Here is a 19,201-nt window from a genome sequence, read left to right on the forward strand (position 1 = left end):
ATCTATCTATCTATCTATCTATCTATCTATCTATCTATCTATCCTCTATCGTCTATTTATATATCTATCATCATCTGTCTCTCTATTTGTGGTAGGGGATCTCAGAGCATTTGAAGTGCCAATAGAGATGATCCAGTAGAGAGAGAGAAAAGACTGATGCAGGATATCGAGGGTGTACTTGTAGATGAAATATCCTTAGAAAGATCCGAGGGACTGTACCGTGCACTGTTGGAGTGGCTGTCCTCATGTAGGAGCATTCATGTGTCGTCAACTCAGGAGGGAAACAGAGAGAATGTGATCTTGGCAGTCTTATGGTTGAAAGATGAACAGTTTCTGTCTGAAGGCTTCTATTTTTTGGAGACATGTAGGCAAGAATCAGCAGGAATTCAGAGAAAGAGAAGTGTGCAGAGCTGTGTGTGTTAAGAGAAGAAAAGAAAAGGTATAAAATAATCATTTTTGACAGTGGAAGAACTAAGTTACTAAAGAAAGGAGGGGGAGGATTTGGAAATACTAAGTGCCCGTTTTGGATTTGTGATCAAGAATTTTAGGGTGTCTTTACATCAAAATCTAGGGATGTACTGTATGGTGACTAACATAATATAATAAAAAATTATTATAAAAAAATTTTAGGGTGTCGCAAAATCAGTACAATATTGCATTTCTACCCAGCTTCATTGTACTTTTGTTACTCACAATAACAAAAATTCAATAACAGAAATTTCCTCAGTATTCATTAAATCTTTTATATAAACATGTGCTTTATCATTAACAATAGCTGCATGGTACATTTGATAGATGGCGGTATGTATACATGCATGTAATAATACCTCTCCAGCCACTGGCAGTGCTTTAGTACACTTAGATAATGCTCTTTTTTTCTGCTTGGCCCCCAGCTCCTGTAATAATCCTACTGTCCCCCTGGGATCTGAATACCATAAGTTTGGAAGCAGTGTTATTTTATTATAGACTGTTAGAGCATGAAGGAGGCATAGAAATTATGAAATGTGATGGTTCTTCTTCTTAATTACCATAACTACATAGGGAAATCTTAAAAACAAATATTTCGAGACTATTGCAGATCCAAGTAAACATCACTGAGGTAGAATTAGAGATTTAAACTAATCACTACTCTTTCCCTATTGTCAAATGAATCCTTCATTAGTGGAGGCATATTTGCTTGTAAATTTGGTAATTTCCTATATCCCCAAATCAGGCCATAAAGTGATGCGCTAGTAAGAAATTGGCTCAAAAAGAGAAGACCCAATTATTATAAAAGGTCTCCCCCAAAACAGTTGAGATGCAAACATAATAGGAAATGCTTACAGTGACGAGCACACTCCGTAGTCCCAATATTCCACACTACCCCTCGGATTCTTAGACTTCTAGATGTAGGAATTGTGTCTAAATTCTTGGACGGTGATAGGGTGCTGTGTGGTGGCCAGCTGCAGCCCAGATGGCCAGTGTGCGGTGAGCCTCTGAATTTTCTCCCATTCTTATGAAATGTGCATGATGTTTTTCAGTATACTTCTGCTCTGACCTACGACGCTGTTCAAGTGATGACTGAAGCTTTCCGCAACCTACGGAAGCAGAGAATTGAAATCTCCCGAAGGGGGAATGCGGGAGATTGTCTGGCAAACCCAGCAGTCCCCTGGGGACAAGGCGTAGAAATAGAAAGGGCCCTCAAACAGGTTAGTCACTCAAAATGATTGTGAATGTGACTTAACAGTGGACACTGTTTTTTTCCTCTACGTTAGTCTCCTTGCTATGTTTAATGTAAAGTGAATATTATTTCCTAACTGCGTGAAGGTAGGTTGAAGGGTGAAAAGCAATCTTGTAAATGTAGTTTTCGTTTTTTTTTTTTTAAGATTTTATTTATTTATTTGACAGAGATAGAGACAGCCAGTGAGAGAGGAAACACAAGCAGGGGGAGTGGGAGAGGAAGAAGCAGGCTCATAGTGGAGGAGCCTGATGTGGGGCTCGATCCCATAACGCCGGGATCACGCCCTGAGCCGAAGGCAGACACTTAGCCGCTGTGCCACCCAGGCGCCCCTGTAAATGTAGTTTTCTTAACCTGAGCCCAGTGACAGTAATCTGTACAGTTTGTATCTTCGGTTGCAGTGAATTGAAAACTGTGCTGCTTTCCCATTTTCTCGTTAGGTTCAGGTCGAAGGTCTCTCAGGAAATATAAAGTTTGACCAGAATGGAAAAAGAATAAACTATACAATTAACATCATGGAACTCAAAACGAATGGGCCCCGGAAGGTAAATCATTAGTGATCTAAAGGCAGTTTTCTTTCTGCGAGGAGCTGAGTTTGCTGACCCATCACCTCTTCTTCCAGAGAGTCCTGGAAATGCATATTCGCATAGGTAGCCTTTATCTACTTCCTGAAACAGATACATTTTTAAATATTTTTTCTAAATCTAATCTGTTCATTTCTGGTAAGTAATACTGAAATGTAATCTTCAAATGACTGTGAATAGAGCTTTTTTTTCTGTTTTTTGATCGAGGTATAAGAAGTTTAATGAGAAGAAAAAGCAGCTCTCTTGTTATGGTTCAGAAGACAAAACATAGTTGGTGCAAATATGCATTCATGTTTTCATTCAGTACCTTTTCTTTTCATTGTTATGGATAAAATTTCACTGCTTGGATTTTATTTCTATTTCTGTATGATCACTCCCAAACATATTACCCTGGGAAAATATGAGAAGTGAACGTGAAGAGACAAGCCGTTTTTAAGAAATGCTTTCGTTTCATTGTTTTTATAATCTCTCTTTCTATTAGTCGCAAAGATAAAAGACACATCTTTGTTTAAAAGAAGCCCAGTTAATGTAGATATGATTTTTGACTCATCCATGAGTTTGAAATACTTCAGTGCTTGGCTAATAGAAAGATCATTTATCCACGCGTCTCTCTCCTGTAACCTTTTTCAGATCGGATACTGGAGTGAAGTGGACAAAATGGTGGTTACCCTCACTGAGCTCCCTTCTGGAAACGATACCTCTGGACTTGAGAATAAGACTGTTGTTGTCACTACAATTTTGGTAATTAGCCACAGATGCCTGTGCCTTACTGCAGTTTTTCTTGTGAAAAATATGTGCCAACTGGAATTGCTGTTTGTATTTTAGGATAATAACGAATATAGTACTGCTTTGGCACTCTTTTAATCATGTACGGCGTATTTACTCTGTCAGAAGGACCACACAGCATTAGCTAAAGCATTCAAAGTATTTCTTATCCTCTTCAATACTGAGATTTAGCTTGACAGAAAATTCATACGCTGGTGCGTCCACAAGTGTGAACAACCGAGGAAGGTCTGGAAGAGCGTTCCTTGTATTTCCTCTTGTGCTTTACCTATCACTTCTCATGCAATTCTGGGTACATTTTATCTTTACATTTATTAATAATGTTGGTAATGTCTCTTTCTTGATAAGATGAACTCCTTAAAGATAAGGATAATGTCCCTTTTTTTAAATGCCAAATCTCAACACAGTCATTGGCACATAGCCAGCACTGAGTGAATGAGACAACGTTGAACTGAGTCTTGACCATGTAGGCTCTGGAGAGATGGAAGGTAGATGTAGATTATCATGACAAGCTGTTGGTGAAATGAGGTGGAGGAAGTGGGGTTCACTAATAGTACATGATTTTGCAACAAAAAAATCATATTTTATTTTACTAAGCAGTGATAGAGTAAAATTGTGGGATTCATTATTCTAACAATATTGAGAAGAAAAATATAGGTAGGTTAATAAGGGATTTGAAAAAAAACATGGGTTGGCATTTGGAAATATCTTAATAAGTGTAAGCTCCGACATGTGAGGGCTTTTGCCTCCATCATGACATGGAGACGGACTATCTCACCAAACTCTCAAATATGCTTGGTGACACTTTCCAATAGAGAATATTGGGGTATGTTGAATCATTCTCATACTTCATTTTTCTTATGTTTACAGGGGGAAGCTGCTCTCCATCCTTGTAATATTATCCTAGGCTATTATATCTCTTAGATGAAGTGAGATGTGAAATCTGAGAGGGTAGCCTCAGTACCTCACCATGGCAACAATTCTTTAGTCTGTACTTTACTATGAACCTGATTTCCACATGAATCTTATCCTTGAAGCAGCAATACACAGGGTTTTGGGTGAATGCTGGTTCTTGAGGTTGGCATAACCTTAACCTAGAATAAGAGTATGGCAGATCCAGAGTTGAATAAAACAGATACTGCGCATTATTCCTGTCTAAGCTCTAGAAGTTGACAAACATGACAAAAGGACATGCGAACAGTTTGAGTTTCTTGTTTACTTTGGTATGGCTAGATACAAGCCATATTAATGAAATATAATGCTAGACATTTGAGGACCTTTATTTCAAAAGTATTATGCTTAATTTTTTTCTGCTGATATTTTCCACCTTTGTATTCTACAATTTCTCTGGCTAACAGAGAATAATTAAACCAGAAGATTTGGTTCAGTGAGAGTAATTAACACAGCTATTTTTTTTTTTTAATCAATGAAAGCACTATCTTTCCATATAGGAATCTCCGTATGTTATGATGAAGAAAAATCATGAAATGCTTGAAGGCAATGAGCGTTATGAGGGCTACTGTGTTGACTTGGCTGCGGAAATCGCCAAACATTGTGGGTTCAAGTACAAGTTGACAATTGTTGGGGATGGCAAGTATGGGGCCAGGGATGCTGACACGAAAATTTGGAATGGGATGGTTGGAGAACTTGTATACGGGGTAAGTAGAGCTCTTCTCACAAATAAAGTCATTCAGTTTGAACTCTTGTTGACAGAATGCCCCCCTTCTCTGCAAAGTACCTCTATCCGAGGTGGTTAGTTTCCCACGTTACTGAAAAATACTATCTTATTTCCTTGTGAGGATCTGAAAATTAAGGATAAAGTCAGAAGCAACCATGCACACTAAATGAGACAGACATTCTGTCTTGAAGCATATGAACCGTGTGCATTGTTCAAAGGAGCCAAAGACATAGATTCAGTGTAATTGAGAGATGTAATTATCATAATCAAGTCAGATGGGTATACTGTGTATTTATAAAAAGGAGGGATATTTGGGGAACAAATTGCTTTTTTGTTTATTCTTTATTGGGACTCTGCCAGGGAAATAATTATTGACATTTCCCTGATTTCCTTTTCTTCCCTTTTTGATCCAGTAATGTAACCATGATTCCTTTCTGGCCATGACTCTGGGTACTATTACTTTCATTTGTTTCCCTTACAGAAAGCTGACATTGCAATTGCTCCATTAACTATTACCCTTGTGAGAGAAGAAGTGATTGACTTCTCAAAGCCCTTTATGAGCCTCGGGATATCTATCATGATCAAGAAGCCTCAGAAGTCCAAACCAGGAGTGTTTTCATTTCTTGATCCTTTAGCCTATGAGATCTGGATGTGCATTGTTTTTGCCTACATTGGGGTCAGTGTAGTTTTATTCCTGGTCAGCAGATTTAGCCCCTACGAGTGGCACACTGAGGAGTTTGAAGATGGAAGAGAAACACAAAGTAGTGAATCAACTAATGAATTTGGGATTTTTAATAGTCTCTGGTTTTCCTTGGGTGCCTTTATGCAGCAAGGATGCGATATTTCGCCAAGGTTGGTTACTCACCTGCTTCAACTTTGTGCATTTTAGGTCTCAAGCGGACATTCATGGTGTTTATGAATTCACTATAAAGAAGTAAACAGCTGCCGACTACCTGTCCAAGCAGTTTAAGACTCTTCAGGACAGACTCTTACTGTTGGCATAAGTCTGTGAAATATTTGAGCAATATTCTTTGAATGTTGATCATGTATTTCCTGGTGAAATTATACACACCATGGAGAGGCTATAAAATGCATAAGGTTCCTATCATTCCATGCCTTCTTGGAGGGGTACCGTGTTTTTGCTGCATATTCTCATTTTACAGTCATCTGTGTGTTGATCCACAGACCTGTATATGGGAAAATGGGCAACAGTATTTATTAACTACAAAAGCAACAACTTGTTTACAAAACTTCATTGGCATACATCCCATCTCTTTTATTTTCCCATTGTTAGCTCATGCAGATGGTATCAGAGAGATACTATAATTTTTTTTAAAGGTTAGGTTGCAGAATTAAAGGGAATGTACGATAAGATATTTTCCAAGTATTTAGAAATACATGGTTGGGTAATAATGATGACTGATTCACTGCAGCTTGTGCTATATTCAGTAGTAATACACACACATAGTGGAATACATTTCTACACCTCTAGTCTCATTATGATGTATCAGGTACTGCACTAGGATGCCTAAATATAATGAGTAGCTCACAAAATACATTTTCCTTTGTTCATGTTATATACATGAATAAGAAGCATAGCCATATCTGGCTCTCTGGAAGAATAAACCATGCTTTTTCTAGTATGATTCTTCACATTTGAAGCCTAAGTTATGGTCCACATGGCACATTTCAATCTAGGTTTGATTATATTCCTTTGATTCTGTGAGATATCTTAACTAGTAAAGGGGATGATTTTTCTAACACTATTTCATTATGTTGTTAGTTTCTGAGCACTTTGGGGATAACTGATTAATTTCAAAAAGGCTATATGAGAAACCCCAAAATTTGTATCTTTTGAGTCTTTTTTTGTATACTCCACCCAGTGAGATAAATTAAATATATCATGTATGCAGAAATTATTAATGACTTATTTCTCTGTTAGTAGGATACATTGTTACGAATTATTTGGACCTAAACAATCTTAATTCCATAGATTCCCTGTGACTTCTTTATGGAACTGCACTGAATTAGAAATATGCCAATGGTATTTGCATGGCATATATGAAAAACAATTTTAATATATACAGTATCGAATAATATAGAAATATATAATAATGCTATATATAATAATATACATAAATATGATGACCTCCTACAAAATATATGAGATTCATAGTTTTATCTCTGTATTTAGTTTATCTGATTTAAGTTAAAGACATAAAGAGAAATTTCTAATAAAAGGGAGAAAATATTAACAAATAGGGATCTCAGAGAATATTCTGGTCCATAAATAATAATAAAATTATTCTTCTTTGGTAAGAAGGCTACCGAAGTGTAATGTTACTTTAATCCTGAGATAAAACTCAATTATCCTAGGGTAAACTATGCTCTGCCTTTTGATTAAGTAAGGAGAAGGGTATGAGGTTCATTATAAAGTAGGATATATTGATCTGGGTTCTTGTAGTTGGATACTTAGATTTGTTTGCCTTACTCCTCATGCCTCATGGCTCCGAAGTTAGTCGTTTTGGTGTCCAGTGCTTGTCAAGGAACAGAAAACATTTACAGGGGCTGGAACACAGGGAACATCTAACAGTCTGTGTTACCCCAGGATCCACCATGACAAACAGACAACTTCTAATTTTCAACAAGCCTGTTTAGTAAAATATGGCCTTTTATCTGTGCTCTGGATGTCATTCATGAGTCATGACTTACTATAATTTCACATATAATAATTTTTATTTCCTGGTAAGATAAATAGATCTTAGACAGTATATTTTTCCTTGTTATCAACTGATTTATTTTTTGCTACACAATATATATAAGCAAAGTTTTCTTTGCTAAAGAATTTTAAGTGTACATATCTTTCATTCTATATTATAAGGGCATTTCAATATTGAACATACTGCATAATATTGGCAAATTTAATGATTTTTTTTAAAACAAACCGAACTATCTTTTTTTACAATGCAATGGTGGTTACTCCAGTTTAGAAAAGAAGAATAGAGAAGCATAGTATCTAATAATAATAATAATGATGACACACAAAATGCACCGATCACTTCGAGATACACTTTAAATATTTTGAAAGATATTTATCACCTCTTTTCAAGTACAACATGGTATGGAACTATATTATTAATATTAATAAAACATTTAAATTTTAATCAAGAATCATTTATTGAACTGAATTGGTCATTTTCCTGAAGTTAAGTTTAGAATATGTTACCTATAGTTTTCTGAAGCCTAGAACTACAGAAATTGTGAGGGCAAAATGCTATAAAGTTGACTTCTATTTTCCTGCTTGCCTCTGTTTTTTTCCCCATATCTCAAAAGGAATCCAATGAATAAAAATGCCATTCTTTAAACAATTATTTAATATAGATTTAAAAGAAATGGTAGGATAAAAAAAAAAAAAAAGAAATGGTAGCATATTGTGCTTGTTTGTGTGCCGATTCAGAGAGGTGAAGATTTGTTTTTAATTAGAGAAACCATTGTTGTCTGTCACCATAAGACATAAATTGAATTTGCCCCCTGCATAAAATTTCTCAGGAACTCTTTCAGAAACATTAATTGATCCTTTGAAAACACTAACAAATGAATAATAAATTGCTCAAGAATTTTCTTTTTTGAGTGATGTGTAAGTTCAATAATTTTTTTGAGATATCTTGTGAAACTCTAAGTAAATTGGCATATCTAAGTTTATTAAATCTGACTTAAGCACTGGAATAGAGAATAACTTATATCTTTAACTGGTGTTTATTTTACAAATGGAACAGAATTACTTATAAAAAAGATTCTGAAATACATTGCCAATTACCATGCAGTTTATAGTGTCAAAGCAATTACTAAAAAGTCAGCCTTGTTTTAAGGAATTTGAGCTGCCCTCTTAAATATGGGGGACATGGCCTGTAATTATACCTTCCACTGTTATGGAATAAATAGTGAACATTTTGAGAGTGGCTGTATCTACACAAGAGGTTTCTTAAATTTAACATGTATTTAATACCCTTTCCAGGATATAAGAGAGAAGTTAACTTTCTTCCATCCTATCATATTTATTTAATTCTTTGCATCTCTCAGAGACTGTGATAAAGGCTCTTAGTTACATTTTTTTCATTGCTCGCTCACTTTCTCTCTTTCTCTTTTAGCAATAGATGTTCTTAAAAATCTTTACTTTTAAATAAGCTTCCCCACTTTTTTTTGACTTCCAGAATAGTTAATTCTACAAAGGTGTATTTCTTACTGTTAAATGTCAGGAGGTCTGTTTTAGGCCATAAATTACCAAACGTTTGTAATTTAAACTTTTAGAAATGTTTCCCCTTCACTGTAACAAGTTTAATTGTTAGACGTAACAAAGTTATTAACCTAAAATGTTATTGTATTGAATTGTTAATATTACTTAAATCCCTTTACTTTTTAATCCCTTTATACTTAGAATCTCGCCAAATCTTTCAAAATAATAAGCTATGTATCAGTTTCCATATCTACATAACTATACCTCTGTAGGGTTTAAAGTAAATTACTAGGGATCTATTAAGCCTTTAAAAATATTTTACATATGAATTTATGGTCAAAGAAATATTATTATTTTATTATATTGCAAATTAGGAATTTGTATCTCGGCAAACGTTTTAATGTCTAATTTTTTTCCTTGAGTTGTCTTTTTTTCTTAAGCAGGAGGCACAGAGGAACAGGGTGGTAGCAGTCCATGCCAGGAAGCCTCAGATTTTTATTCATTAAGAATTATATTTTGTGTCATCCCTTTGTTTGTTGTATCATTTTTTCCCCATTTTCTATCCTGCACTGTATCTAAAACCTATGTTTTTGCACACACAAAAACCCAATGAAATTTTGGACCTTTCTGAGGGTTTTGGAACTTCATTGTCTGAATTAAGGGGAGTGTTTCTTCAGTTTAATCCTCATCTATGGTGCACATTCTTTTATTTTTAATATTTGATTTTGTTTGTCAACATTATTGTGAGTTTTGCGAGTGATGTTAAATTCTCTTGTTCATGTGTACTTATGTCATGAAATGGATAGTAGGATGGGCGTTGGCTGGATTATTTGCACATTTCTTGAAATTGCTTCATTATGAGATGTCGTACCATAGACGATTTGGTCATTATAATTATGAAAGAATCTGAGGAATCTGAAGTTTTGGCCTCTGGGTGGCTCATTAAATCTAGCTAATTTGTATTCCTTACCCAGAATGCTTAATAATTTCCAGTTTTACTAACTAGCAGATATATTGAAAAGTTTTAAGTTAAATATTCCCATATAAGTCAATATTTGCATTATATTGCTAACTTGTTTTTTTAATTAGGTCATTCATTTCACTTTACAAATCCATTTCATACTTGTTATTAGATCCCTCTCTGGGCGCATTGTTGGAGGTGTGTGGTGGTTCTTTACCCTGATCATAATCTCCTCCTACACGGCTAACTTAGCTGCCTTCCTGACTGTAGAGAGGATGGTGTCTCCCATCGAAAGTGCTGAGGATCTTTCTAAGCAAACAGAAATTGCTTATGGAACATTAGACTCTGGATCCACTAAAGAGTTTTTCAGGGTAAGAGATTCTGCTTTGTTAATTTCTGATTTTGATCTTAAAATTTGACCATTTTAAATTTTGTCCTCCCTCCCTCCCTCCTGTGCTCTACACGACGGTACTATGTGATAGTAACCCCCATCTCTGTCTCTAACTCAATGTCTGTTCTGAACCTCGTTTTTATACCCCTCTCTTCCCCATCCCTATCCTTAGCTCCATCTCTATTTTGTCATGCCTAACAGGTCTAAATGGGTAGCATCATTACAATGTGTCTATTAAATATATTCTACTTTTCAAAAAAATTGTAACCATATGGTATTTGTTTATAGGACAAGCCCAATAACCTGATGTCAGTATAATTTTCTTTCATTTCTTTCTTTCTTTCTATGCTCTTTTCTCTATATAAGAACTCAGTCTATTAAAATGTTTAATGCAGCTAATAAACTTAGGTTTTAGGCAAATATATATAACATATGATGATCTCTGATAATCCAACAAAATCTTTGAATGTATCTGAATTTGCTTGAGTGAGATCTAGGGCACTCCAGAATTAGTATAATCTGAAGACTGTTTCATCTACCTTGCCTCTGGTATCTTTTCCAACTAACTTAAGTTAAGTAGATATATGATAGGAAAACAAGTTGGGGGGCAGACCACAGCCGATAATAGACATCTGGGTATGTGTCGGGAGCGCAGGACCTTGAGGCTTTCTTTAAGCACTGCAATTTAAGCACAGAAGTGTGGTCAATCTATCAGCAGCTACTTTGACTTTAATGCAGTTCTATGTATGAATGTTATAATACAAATTTGCTACTGATGACAATATGCTTCCGTTTATGAACATATATGTAATATGTATATAAATACTCTTAATGTAGCACAGTGTTCTAACTTGATCATAATAATGGATCTATTAAAATAAATTAGAATATTGTATGGTTCTTAATGAGAAGTATATTTTGAAGCAGTTTTTATTATTTGTATCCCAGTACAGCTTTCATTTATTTTATTGATATATTTTGTTCATATTCTTCCTCTTGAAGTGAATGAAGTATGTGAATGAATAAGGTACCTGCTATATCATGGTTTATTTAGTGCTACTTAATGTTGGTTAAGATAATCTTAATTATTTCCAGGTACTGTCTTACAGATTGGTATACATATATTGAGAGTTACTATCATTAGCTTGTTTGCACAACAGTAGTACCAAGTACTCTCAACAACTGTGCATTCACATTTCCTGACCTTCACAGTATACCTTAACTCAGTCAATCATAGAAACATATATGTAATAATCAACATGCCAAGATTTCATGATTGGTATACTCAAGTTCCCTCGTAGACAAGATGAGAAGGCTAGATGACTCTGGGAAAAGAATGCTGTTACTCTTGTGTTTCAGTGCACTCACTCCATGAAGACCGTGGTTCCCATAGGCAGTATATTCATGTATACGTGTATACACTTGCCAGCATAGTTTGTGGTGTGCCATTTGCCAACATAAGATTGCAGACCTTACCCTTCCAAGAGTAGCAGGGAAGTGATATTGAGTAATTAGGCAAACTGATATCTTTTAGTAGCATAGCTTTCCAAAACAGTTTCTTATGATTATCTCTTTGCTTATTTATTTATTAAAGTATAATTAACAGGGGTGCCTGGGTGGCTCAGTCGTTAAGCGTCTGCCTTCAGCTCAGGGTGTGATCCTAGGGTCCTGGGATGAGCCCCTCATCGGGCTCCCTGCTCCGCTGGGAGCCTGCTTCTTCCTCTCCCACTCCCCCTGCTTGCGTTCCCTCTCTCACTGGCTGTCTCTTTCTCTGTCAAATAAATAAATAAAATCTTTTTAAAAAATTAAAAAAAATAAAGTATAATTAAGATACAATGTTATGTTAGTTTCCGGTGAACAATAAAATGATTCAACAATTCTATACATTAATCAGTACATTAACTGTACTCTTAATCTCCTATATCTACTTTACCCATCTCTGCCCCCACCCCCACAACCACCAGTTTGTTCTCCGTATTTAAGAGTCTGGGTTTTTTTCTTTGTTTGCTTGTTTGTTTTGTTTTTGAAGTTCCACATATAAGTGAATTCATTTGTTGTTTGTCTTTCCCTGACTTATTCCATTTAGCATTATTCCTTCTCAGCCCATCAGTGTTGTTGCAAATGGCAGGATCTCATTCTTTCTTATGGCTGAATAATATTCCATGGTGTGTATATACCACATCTTCTTTATCCCATTATCTTTTTGAATCTCACATTACTTCTGCCTGATAATCAAGGCAATGATTTTTGTTTGCATACCATGCATTATTAAGCTAAATCTCAGATAATTTTATGGACTTGACCAAATTCAGGCAGCTGGTAAGTGTGCTGAGGCCTTTTACCCCTATAGGGTTCTTTCAATATCCCATCTTTACTTGCAGATAAAGGTCTCTGGGTTTATTTTGCTGTGCCCGTGCTCACTTTAGGTTACATGTGTGTTTGTGTGTGTGGCACTGCAGAATTACAATGGTAGAAACTCAAGCAGGGCTTCACACTTCCTTTCAACACACCTTCGAAGGGAACTGTTGCTGAATCAGCTTTGGTTAGGTCTCAATGCATATAACACTGTAGTCAGCTTCTCCATATCTAGAGAAAGAAGAACATGGCCTCAAAAGTACTTAAGAGCCACACTAGTTATTCTATTAGTATTGATTCCCAGAAGCTAACATCACCACATCAACAGCACACATCACCAGGGCGAATAGGAGCTTATCATGTTAATTTTTGCATTGACATATATGACATGGTTATAATTTGAGAAATTATGTATACAAAAGGTTTGTTTCTAAAAGTTGGTTTCAATAAAAAGGTGCTGCTGAATCATGAGTAATTTTGAATAATTTTGCTAACCATATTAATCTTTGGTAATTGGATTCCATGATGATAATAGTGAGGACAATCTTATTTTTGCTTTTGACTCCCAAAAATATTTTATGGGATACAGTGGCTTTCCAGCTGTATTCATCACGCCTCCACCTTTTCACATAAAGTTTACTGCAATAGAATATGGAGATGGAATAAGAGCTCCCCTTTCCAAAAAAGAATTTCTCTTTAGAGTGTTATTTAAAATGTATTGGATACGGTGAGGCTAATTCATAGACATTATGAAAGGAAAATATAATTGATTTTCACTAACATTCTTTCCCTTAAATCCTCGGGTATTTATAATTTGTCTATTAGCTGTAGTCTGGTTGAATTTCTAAGCTTCTGGTGGAAAATGCTACATGGGAAATTCTCCTTGCTTCTATCTCTAAAATTAACATTCACCACACATCTTGGGTTGTCCTCTCTCAACTGTCCTTTGACTCTAGGCATGCCTGGGGCTCCTGTAAGGTGGATTCAGGACAGAGTGAAAGCTGGCAGATTGATTATCACGGTGCCCGGTCTGTCAGGAAAGGAGATGTAGATGAAGGGGGCTGAAGTTAGACTGAAGACATGTATTGTACTTTTTGTTCCTTGGCCATCTGTTCTGCTTACTTTCAGACCTAAGAAAGCTAATTACATGTGGAAGAAAAATGTTTACCATTTTTACCGTTTGCTAATATTTAAAGTTCTAACAGTTATCTTATGTTTCCTAATATAGCTTAGTTTGGCTTCATTGAAAACGTTTTCCTATTATACTGTTTATGACTAGGAATTTTATTATTTATATTATTAAAAATTTTCTACTGTCTGAGAGTTTATCAAGCCAGTTATTTGTTTTTATCACACCAAGAGCTTTGGATTTAGTCATTGGAGAAATTGATTTGAGAAGCCAGGTCATGGTCTAAATTTTCAAGATATGTAACTAGCTAAAGAATGAAAAATAACTTGTTGTCTTTTGTCGGAACATAACAAATGTCTCCTAAAAGTGTATCTTTGTTGGGATGAAAGCACATTATTTAAAATTATAAGATGAATATTTTATCCTTTATAGGGATCTATCTGTTTTGTCCTAAGATGATATGAGTTACCCAGTTTAAGTCTAAAGTATTTTCAGATTTCGGGTAAATAGTTTAATAAACTGTATTATAATAATATTGCTTTAGTAAAGTCAGTAAGTGTGCATGAACTTCAGAATTCCAATTTCAGCTGTAAATTTTCTAACTTAAAATCAGGGATAACCAGTAAAACAAATATGAATGAAATATTTACATTGTTCTGCTAGAGAGAGACAATAACTGGAGGACAACCTTGTAACCACCAAGAGGCATGAGGAAAAAGACCCCGCATCTTCATTTTCCAGGGTTTTCTTCTATGAAACTCATGTGCATCCTTGTGCAGAGTGAATGATAAAGTCTGACTCATTTTGGAGCCCTGGTCATCTCTAATTATAGTGCCACTGTAGCACACCTATAATTAAGAAAGAATTAGGCTTTCAATTATAAACCACTATTTTTAGACTTTCACATTTTGATAATTTCTTCTCTCAATAAAGGAGGACAGGTCTTGAATGAGATGAGTCTGAGTAGAAAATGATTTTATAGGACCTATATGCATTAGGTTCCTATAGAAACATAGGTTTGGGGTATAGGAAATGGCTTAATAAATAGACCTGTCATTGACCAGTCAATCCCTGAAACACAATTATTACTTGCAGATAAGAAGTATTTCTGCATTCCTATGCTAAACCCCCCAGACTTCAATCTGTTTATTTCCTCTGGTTTTCTCTGGAAGGAGGAGGGACAGGGTGTATTGTCTGAATAAGTGATCTACTTTAATTATTCTGACTTTGGAAGAAAAAGATTCTAGAACATTTTCAGAATAGAAGTATCCTCCTTCTCATTTAATGAAGTTAATTATTGCATTCTCAGAAGAGATAGTTAGTCTGATAATCCATAAAACTATACTGTTGTTACCCAGCATTGTAGGCTTTTATAGAACTCATAAATAGTGTAAGTGATAATGCAGATGTTTCTTACCTGAGTGAAAGGACTAGTTTGAAATTTTCCTTTCATATATGTATATATAAATCTTCATATATAAAAAATATACATGATTTATTACCATATGACATGATCATATATATATGATTTGCCATAAATAATCACAATTACCAGAGAACTATAGTAATTTAAATTATATTTTTATTTTATTATTTTTAAATTATTTAATTTATTTATTTATTTATTCACTTATTTATTTAGAGAGGGAGAGAGAGGTGACAGGAGGGGCAGAGGAAGAGGGAGAGGGAGAGAGAGAATCTTTTTTTTTTTTAAAAGATTTTATTTATTTATTGGACAGAGATAGAGACAGCCAGCGAGAGAGGGAACACAGGCAGGAGGAGTGGGAGAGGAAGAAGCAGGCTCTTAGCGGAGGAGCCTGATGTGGGGCTTGATCCCATAACGCCGGGATCACGCCCTGAGCCGAAGGCAGACGCTTAACCGCTGTGCCACCCAGGCGCCCGGGAGAGAGAGAATCTTAAGCAGGCTCCACGCCCAGTGCGGAGTCTCACAACCCTGAGATCATGACCTGAGCCAAAATTAAGTGTCAGTTTCTTAACTGACTGAGCCACCCAGGGATCCTTAAATTATCTTTTAAAAGGTTATAACATTTTTTCAACTTCTTCTGTGGCCTCAATACATACCTCTACTTGTATTTACATATAAAAACTTTGATTGAGGGGTGCCTGGGTGGCTCAGTCAGTTAAGCCTCTGTCTTCAGCTCAAGTCCTGATCCCAGGTTTCCTTGGATCGAGCCCCACATCTGACTCCCTGCACAGCAGAGAGTCTGCTTCTCCCTCTGCCCCTCCCCCTGCTCATGCTTGCTCTCTCTCTCCCCCTCTCAAATAAATAAATAAAATCTTTAAAAAAAAACTTTGATTAAACTATGCTTATGCATAAAAATGTTTAAGCTATTATAACAGCTTTCCTATGGAAATGCATTAAGTGCTACTTTGTTAAAGTTGCATTTTGTTTCATTTGTTGCTTGTGTTCAGCAATAACATAATTTCTTTATTGATATTTTACAGGACAGATGTCACTGATCTGTGGTGGCTCTTTATAATTATTTCATTACATCTAACTAATGACTTCTCTACCACAGCTTCCAACATATCCCCTATTTCTATGTAGGTAGAAACATATATATATATATATATATATGTACATATTTGTGTACATATTTAAGTATATATACTTATGTACATACACATATATACACACATATATATATTTCTAGGTTTCTATATATGAATATATGTATGCTTCTAACTTTCTATATATTAATGCATATACATATATATATCTTTCAATATTTTGGAAATGAAATGGGTATAGCCATATGTGTCTGTGTATATGTATACACACACATATGTATAGCTACTAATATCAAACTAGGCTCTTTACAGACCTCTCACTCATGCTTAAATATTTAAATGTTTTCTAAACTACTAATTGCTAAACAAGAGCTGAATGTGAATAAATTAGCAATAAGCACTATATGGATATGTTGTAGGTCACTCATGCCATGGTTAGTCATATTATTAGAGAATTTTCTTCTTAAATTTCTTGAAGGAACCTGATTATTGCTTAACCATCTGCATAGCTGACAGTTCTGCATGTTTAAGGCTTCTCTAGATGATCCATAACAAGTTGAAATCATTTCTTCGATGGTTGTCAGGTTTTTTTCTGATATTTAAATTTTTCTCACCATTGCACAAAACCCCTGGAAACAGTATTGAAGTCTCAAAGACTTTAAGAATACATTTAGTCTAAGCTGCTAAGTAAGCTTTTGTTCTTTCATTTCAGCTAAATGTAGCTGGTTTAACAGTGTAAGAAAGGTCAAAATGTCCAATGTTTCCTTTAAAAATTAGTGTCTAAGTTAAAGACCTTGCAGTGTAGTCAGTAGTTTCCAAATTTGTAGGAATATAAATAAATGCATGAGAGACCATACTGAACCATGTTTTCTGTGTTCAGTGTGCCATGGAAGGAAAAAAAAAAAAAGAATGTGTCTATTTGCTGAATTATGATTATTGTGCAAAGCTGTGGCTTCTTCCAGAGTAACTATGTTATTTCAGACATCCTCCTCTTTCCATACTAATGCTCAGCAAACTTAGTGTGCACACCATCTGATCACTTCACATAGAGAACACCCTTGAGATACAGAGGGGAAATGAGAGCTCACATTATCCACTGGGTGAATAATTTGACTATAATCAGATTACAGAGGTTTTCTTTATTGTCCAGATTAAAGAGAAAATACTCCTTTCACAGTACCATCAAATCATGAGGACAGTTATTCTAGCAGAAAAGGTTCAAACAGTGGAGAAATTTCAAAATTAATCTCTCATCTCAAAACATTCCCCAAATTCCTGTTTAGATGCCTCGGAGAAGATCAATATCGGTATAAACCTGTAGAGGTACCTTAGATGATGTCATGGGTTCAACTTGCTCTATTTTTGTGTTTAAAAGAATCATTGTTTAGTAAAAGAACTAGTGTGGTATTCATACTAGTTGCCATAGTAATTAATGCAGTCTCAGAGTTCTATAGAAAAGAGGACTGGAATTGTGCAGTCCTTTGACTATATTGGAATCAAAATCTGAACTAAATATAAATATTGTTAATAAAATTTTTAGAGTTCTTTAATTAGACTTTTGATATATGAAAGAAACCTTGATACTAACGTAATGTACAATTCATGTTTCCAGCATATAACATTGCTCCAGATCATACTGAGTGATTACCAAAAACAGATTGCTAGTAAAGGTGGCTGCTTATTTTCACGGGGAAATGAGAGTTTAGAAATAAAATGGTAATTGGAAAAATCAAATGTCACAGTCCCAAAAAATGATATTTATGATTTCATTTTAAGAAACAGAGAAAGGGTGAAGGGAGTGATGTCAGTAAGATGGTGAAATCGGAAGCTCCAGACCCTCTTTTTCCCACCAGAGACACTGCCTCAGCAGCACAACACTGACCAGTTTTCTTTGTGAGAAATCCAGAAACAAGTTAAGGGGCTCCTGAAAACCAAATGAGTGTAAAGCTAGTCATGTCAAACTCCGTAGGAAAATTCATGGCATTCACCATAATCTTCTTTGGTACTGTGCACAACAGTTGGGAGAAAGCACCTGCTCTTGGCTTCTCCCAGAGGGAGAGAAAGTGAAGATTGGACTGTATGTCCATGTTCTGACTTTTTAGAGGAACTGCTTTCTGTGTTGCTTGATTCTAAATGCTGATAAGAAGGGCACCAGGTTGAGGACTGCTGAGGACAAAGGCAAAAGTTTGGACTAGCACACATTCACTCACCATAGACCCCCCTCTCCAGCTCAGTGTGGAAAAAGTGGGAAAGAATCTTCAACTCCCAGCTTCCCTTTCAGGAGGAAAAACGTTGAAGTGTGGGTGCAACGCTTTGGCTTTATTTGGGGAGAACGACTGCCTGAGGGACTGGTTTCTGTCTTCCCGTCTCGGAGCACTGATGGGACCTGGCAGATACTAGACACCTTTGGGCTGCTGAGAACAAAAGAGAACTGGATGGTTGCTGCTGCTTCAGAGGACTTGTGGTACAGCAAACAGAAGCCAAAACAGCTTGGCAGCTCCTCCCTTGGAGGAGGGAAGAGGAGAGTGGAACGTGCATCCAATGTTCTCGCCTTTTGGTGATGTACTCAAAGGACTGGTCTTTGTCTTGCCTAACATGGAGTACTAATTGGGCCTAGCGTACTCTACAAGCTGGGGCCACAAAGAACAAAAGAGATCTGGGTGGTTGTGCCAGCTCCAGAGAACCAGCAGTACTGCATACAGATACCAAAAGGAGCAAGAGATTATGAGCTCCTGAAGAAAGACGCTCACAAGTCCCTCTAATTGAAAATTTACACATACAAGTCCAAAGAATACACATCCACAGAAAAGTTTTGAGAAGGCTTCAGAATATTTAAC

At 35.8% G+C, this 19,201-nt stretch overlaps 1 protein-coding gene across 4 annotated transcripts in view; it reads left to right on the forward strand.

The window, feature by feature from the left end:
- Nucleotides 1-19,201, forward strand: part of GRIA2 (glutamate ionotropic receptor AMPA type subunit 2) — a 149,447-nt gene that overhangs the window by 104,735 nt on the left and 25,511 nt on the right. For all 4 annotated transcript variants that reach the window (XM_008685540.2, XM_008685537.1, XM_008685539.2 and 1 more), the window contains 6 exons: nt 1,521-1,688; nt 2,158-2,262; nt 2,932-3,042; nt 4,536-4,742; nt 5,244-5,614; nt 10,130-10,328. In XM_008685540.2, the coding sequence (XP_008683762.1) occupies nt 1,521-1,688; nt 2,158-2,262; nt 2,932-3,042; nt 4,536-4,742; nt 5,244-5,614; nt 10,130-10,328 (1,161 nt within the window). The remainder of the gene's footprint in view (nt 1-1,520; nt 1,689-2,157; nt 2,263-2,931; nt 3,043-4,535; nt 4,743-5,243; nt 5,615-10,129; nt 10,329-19,201) is intronic.

The sequence above is a fragment of the Ursus maritimus genome, unplaced genomic scaffold (genome assembly GCF_017311325.1).
Source record: "Ursus maritimus isolate PB19 unplaced genomic scaffold, ASM1731132v1 scaffold_11, whole genome shotgun sequence".
In the NCBI taxonomy this organism is placed as follows: domain Eukaryota; kingdom Metazoa; phylum Chordata; class Mammalia; order Carnivora; family Ursidae; genus Ursus; species Ursus maritimus.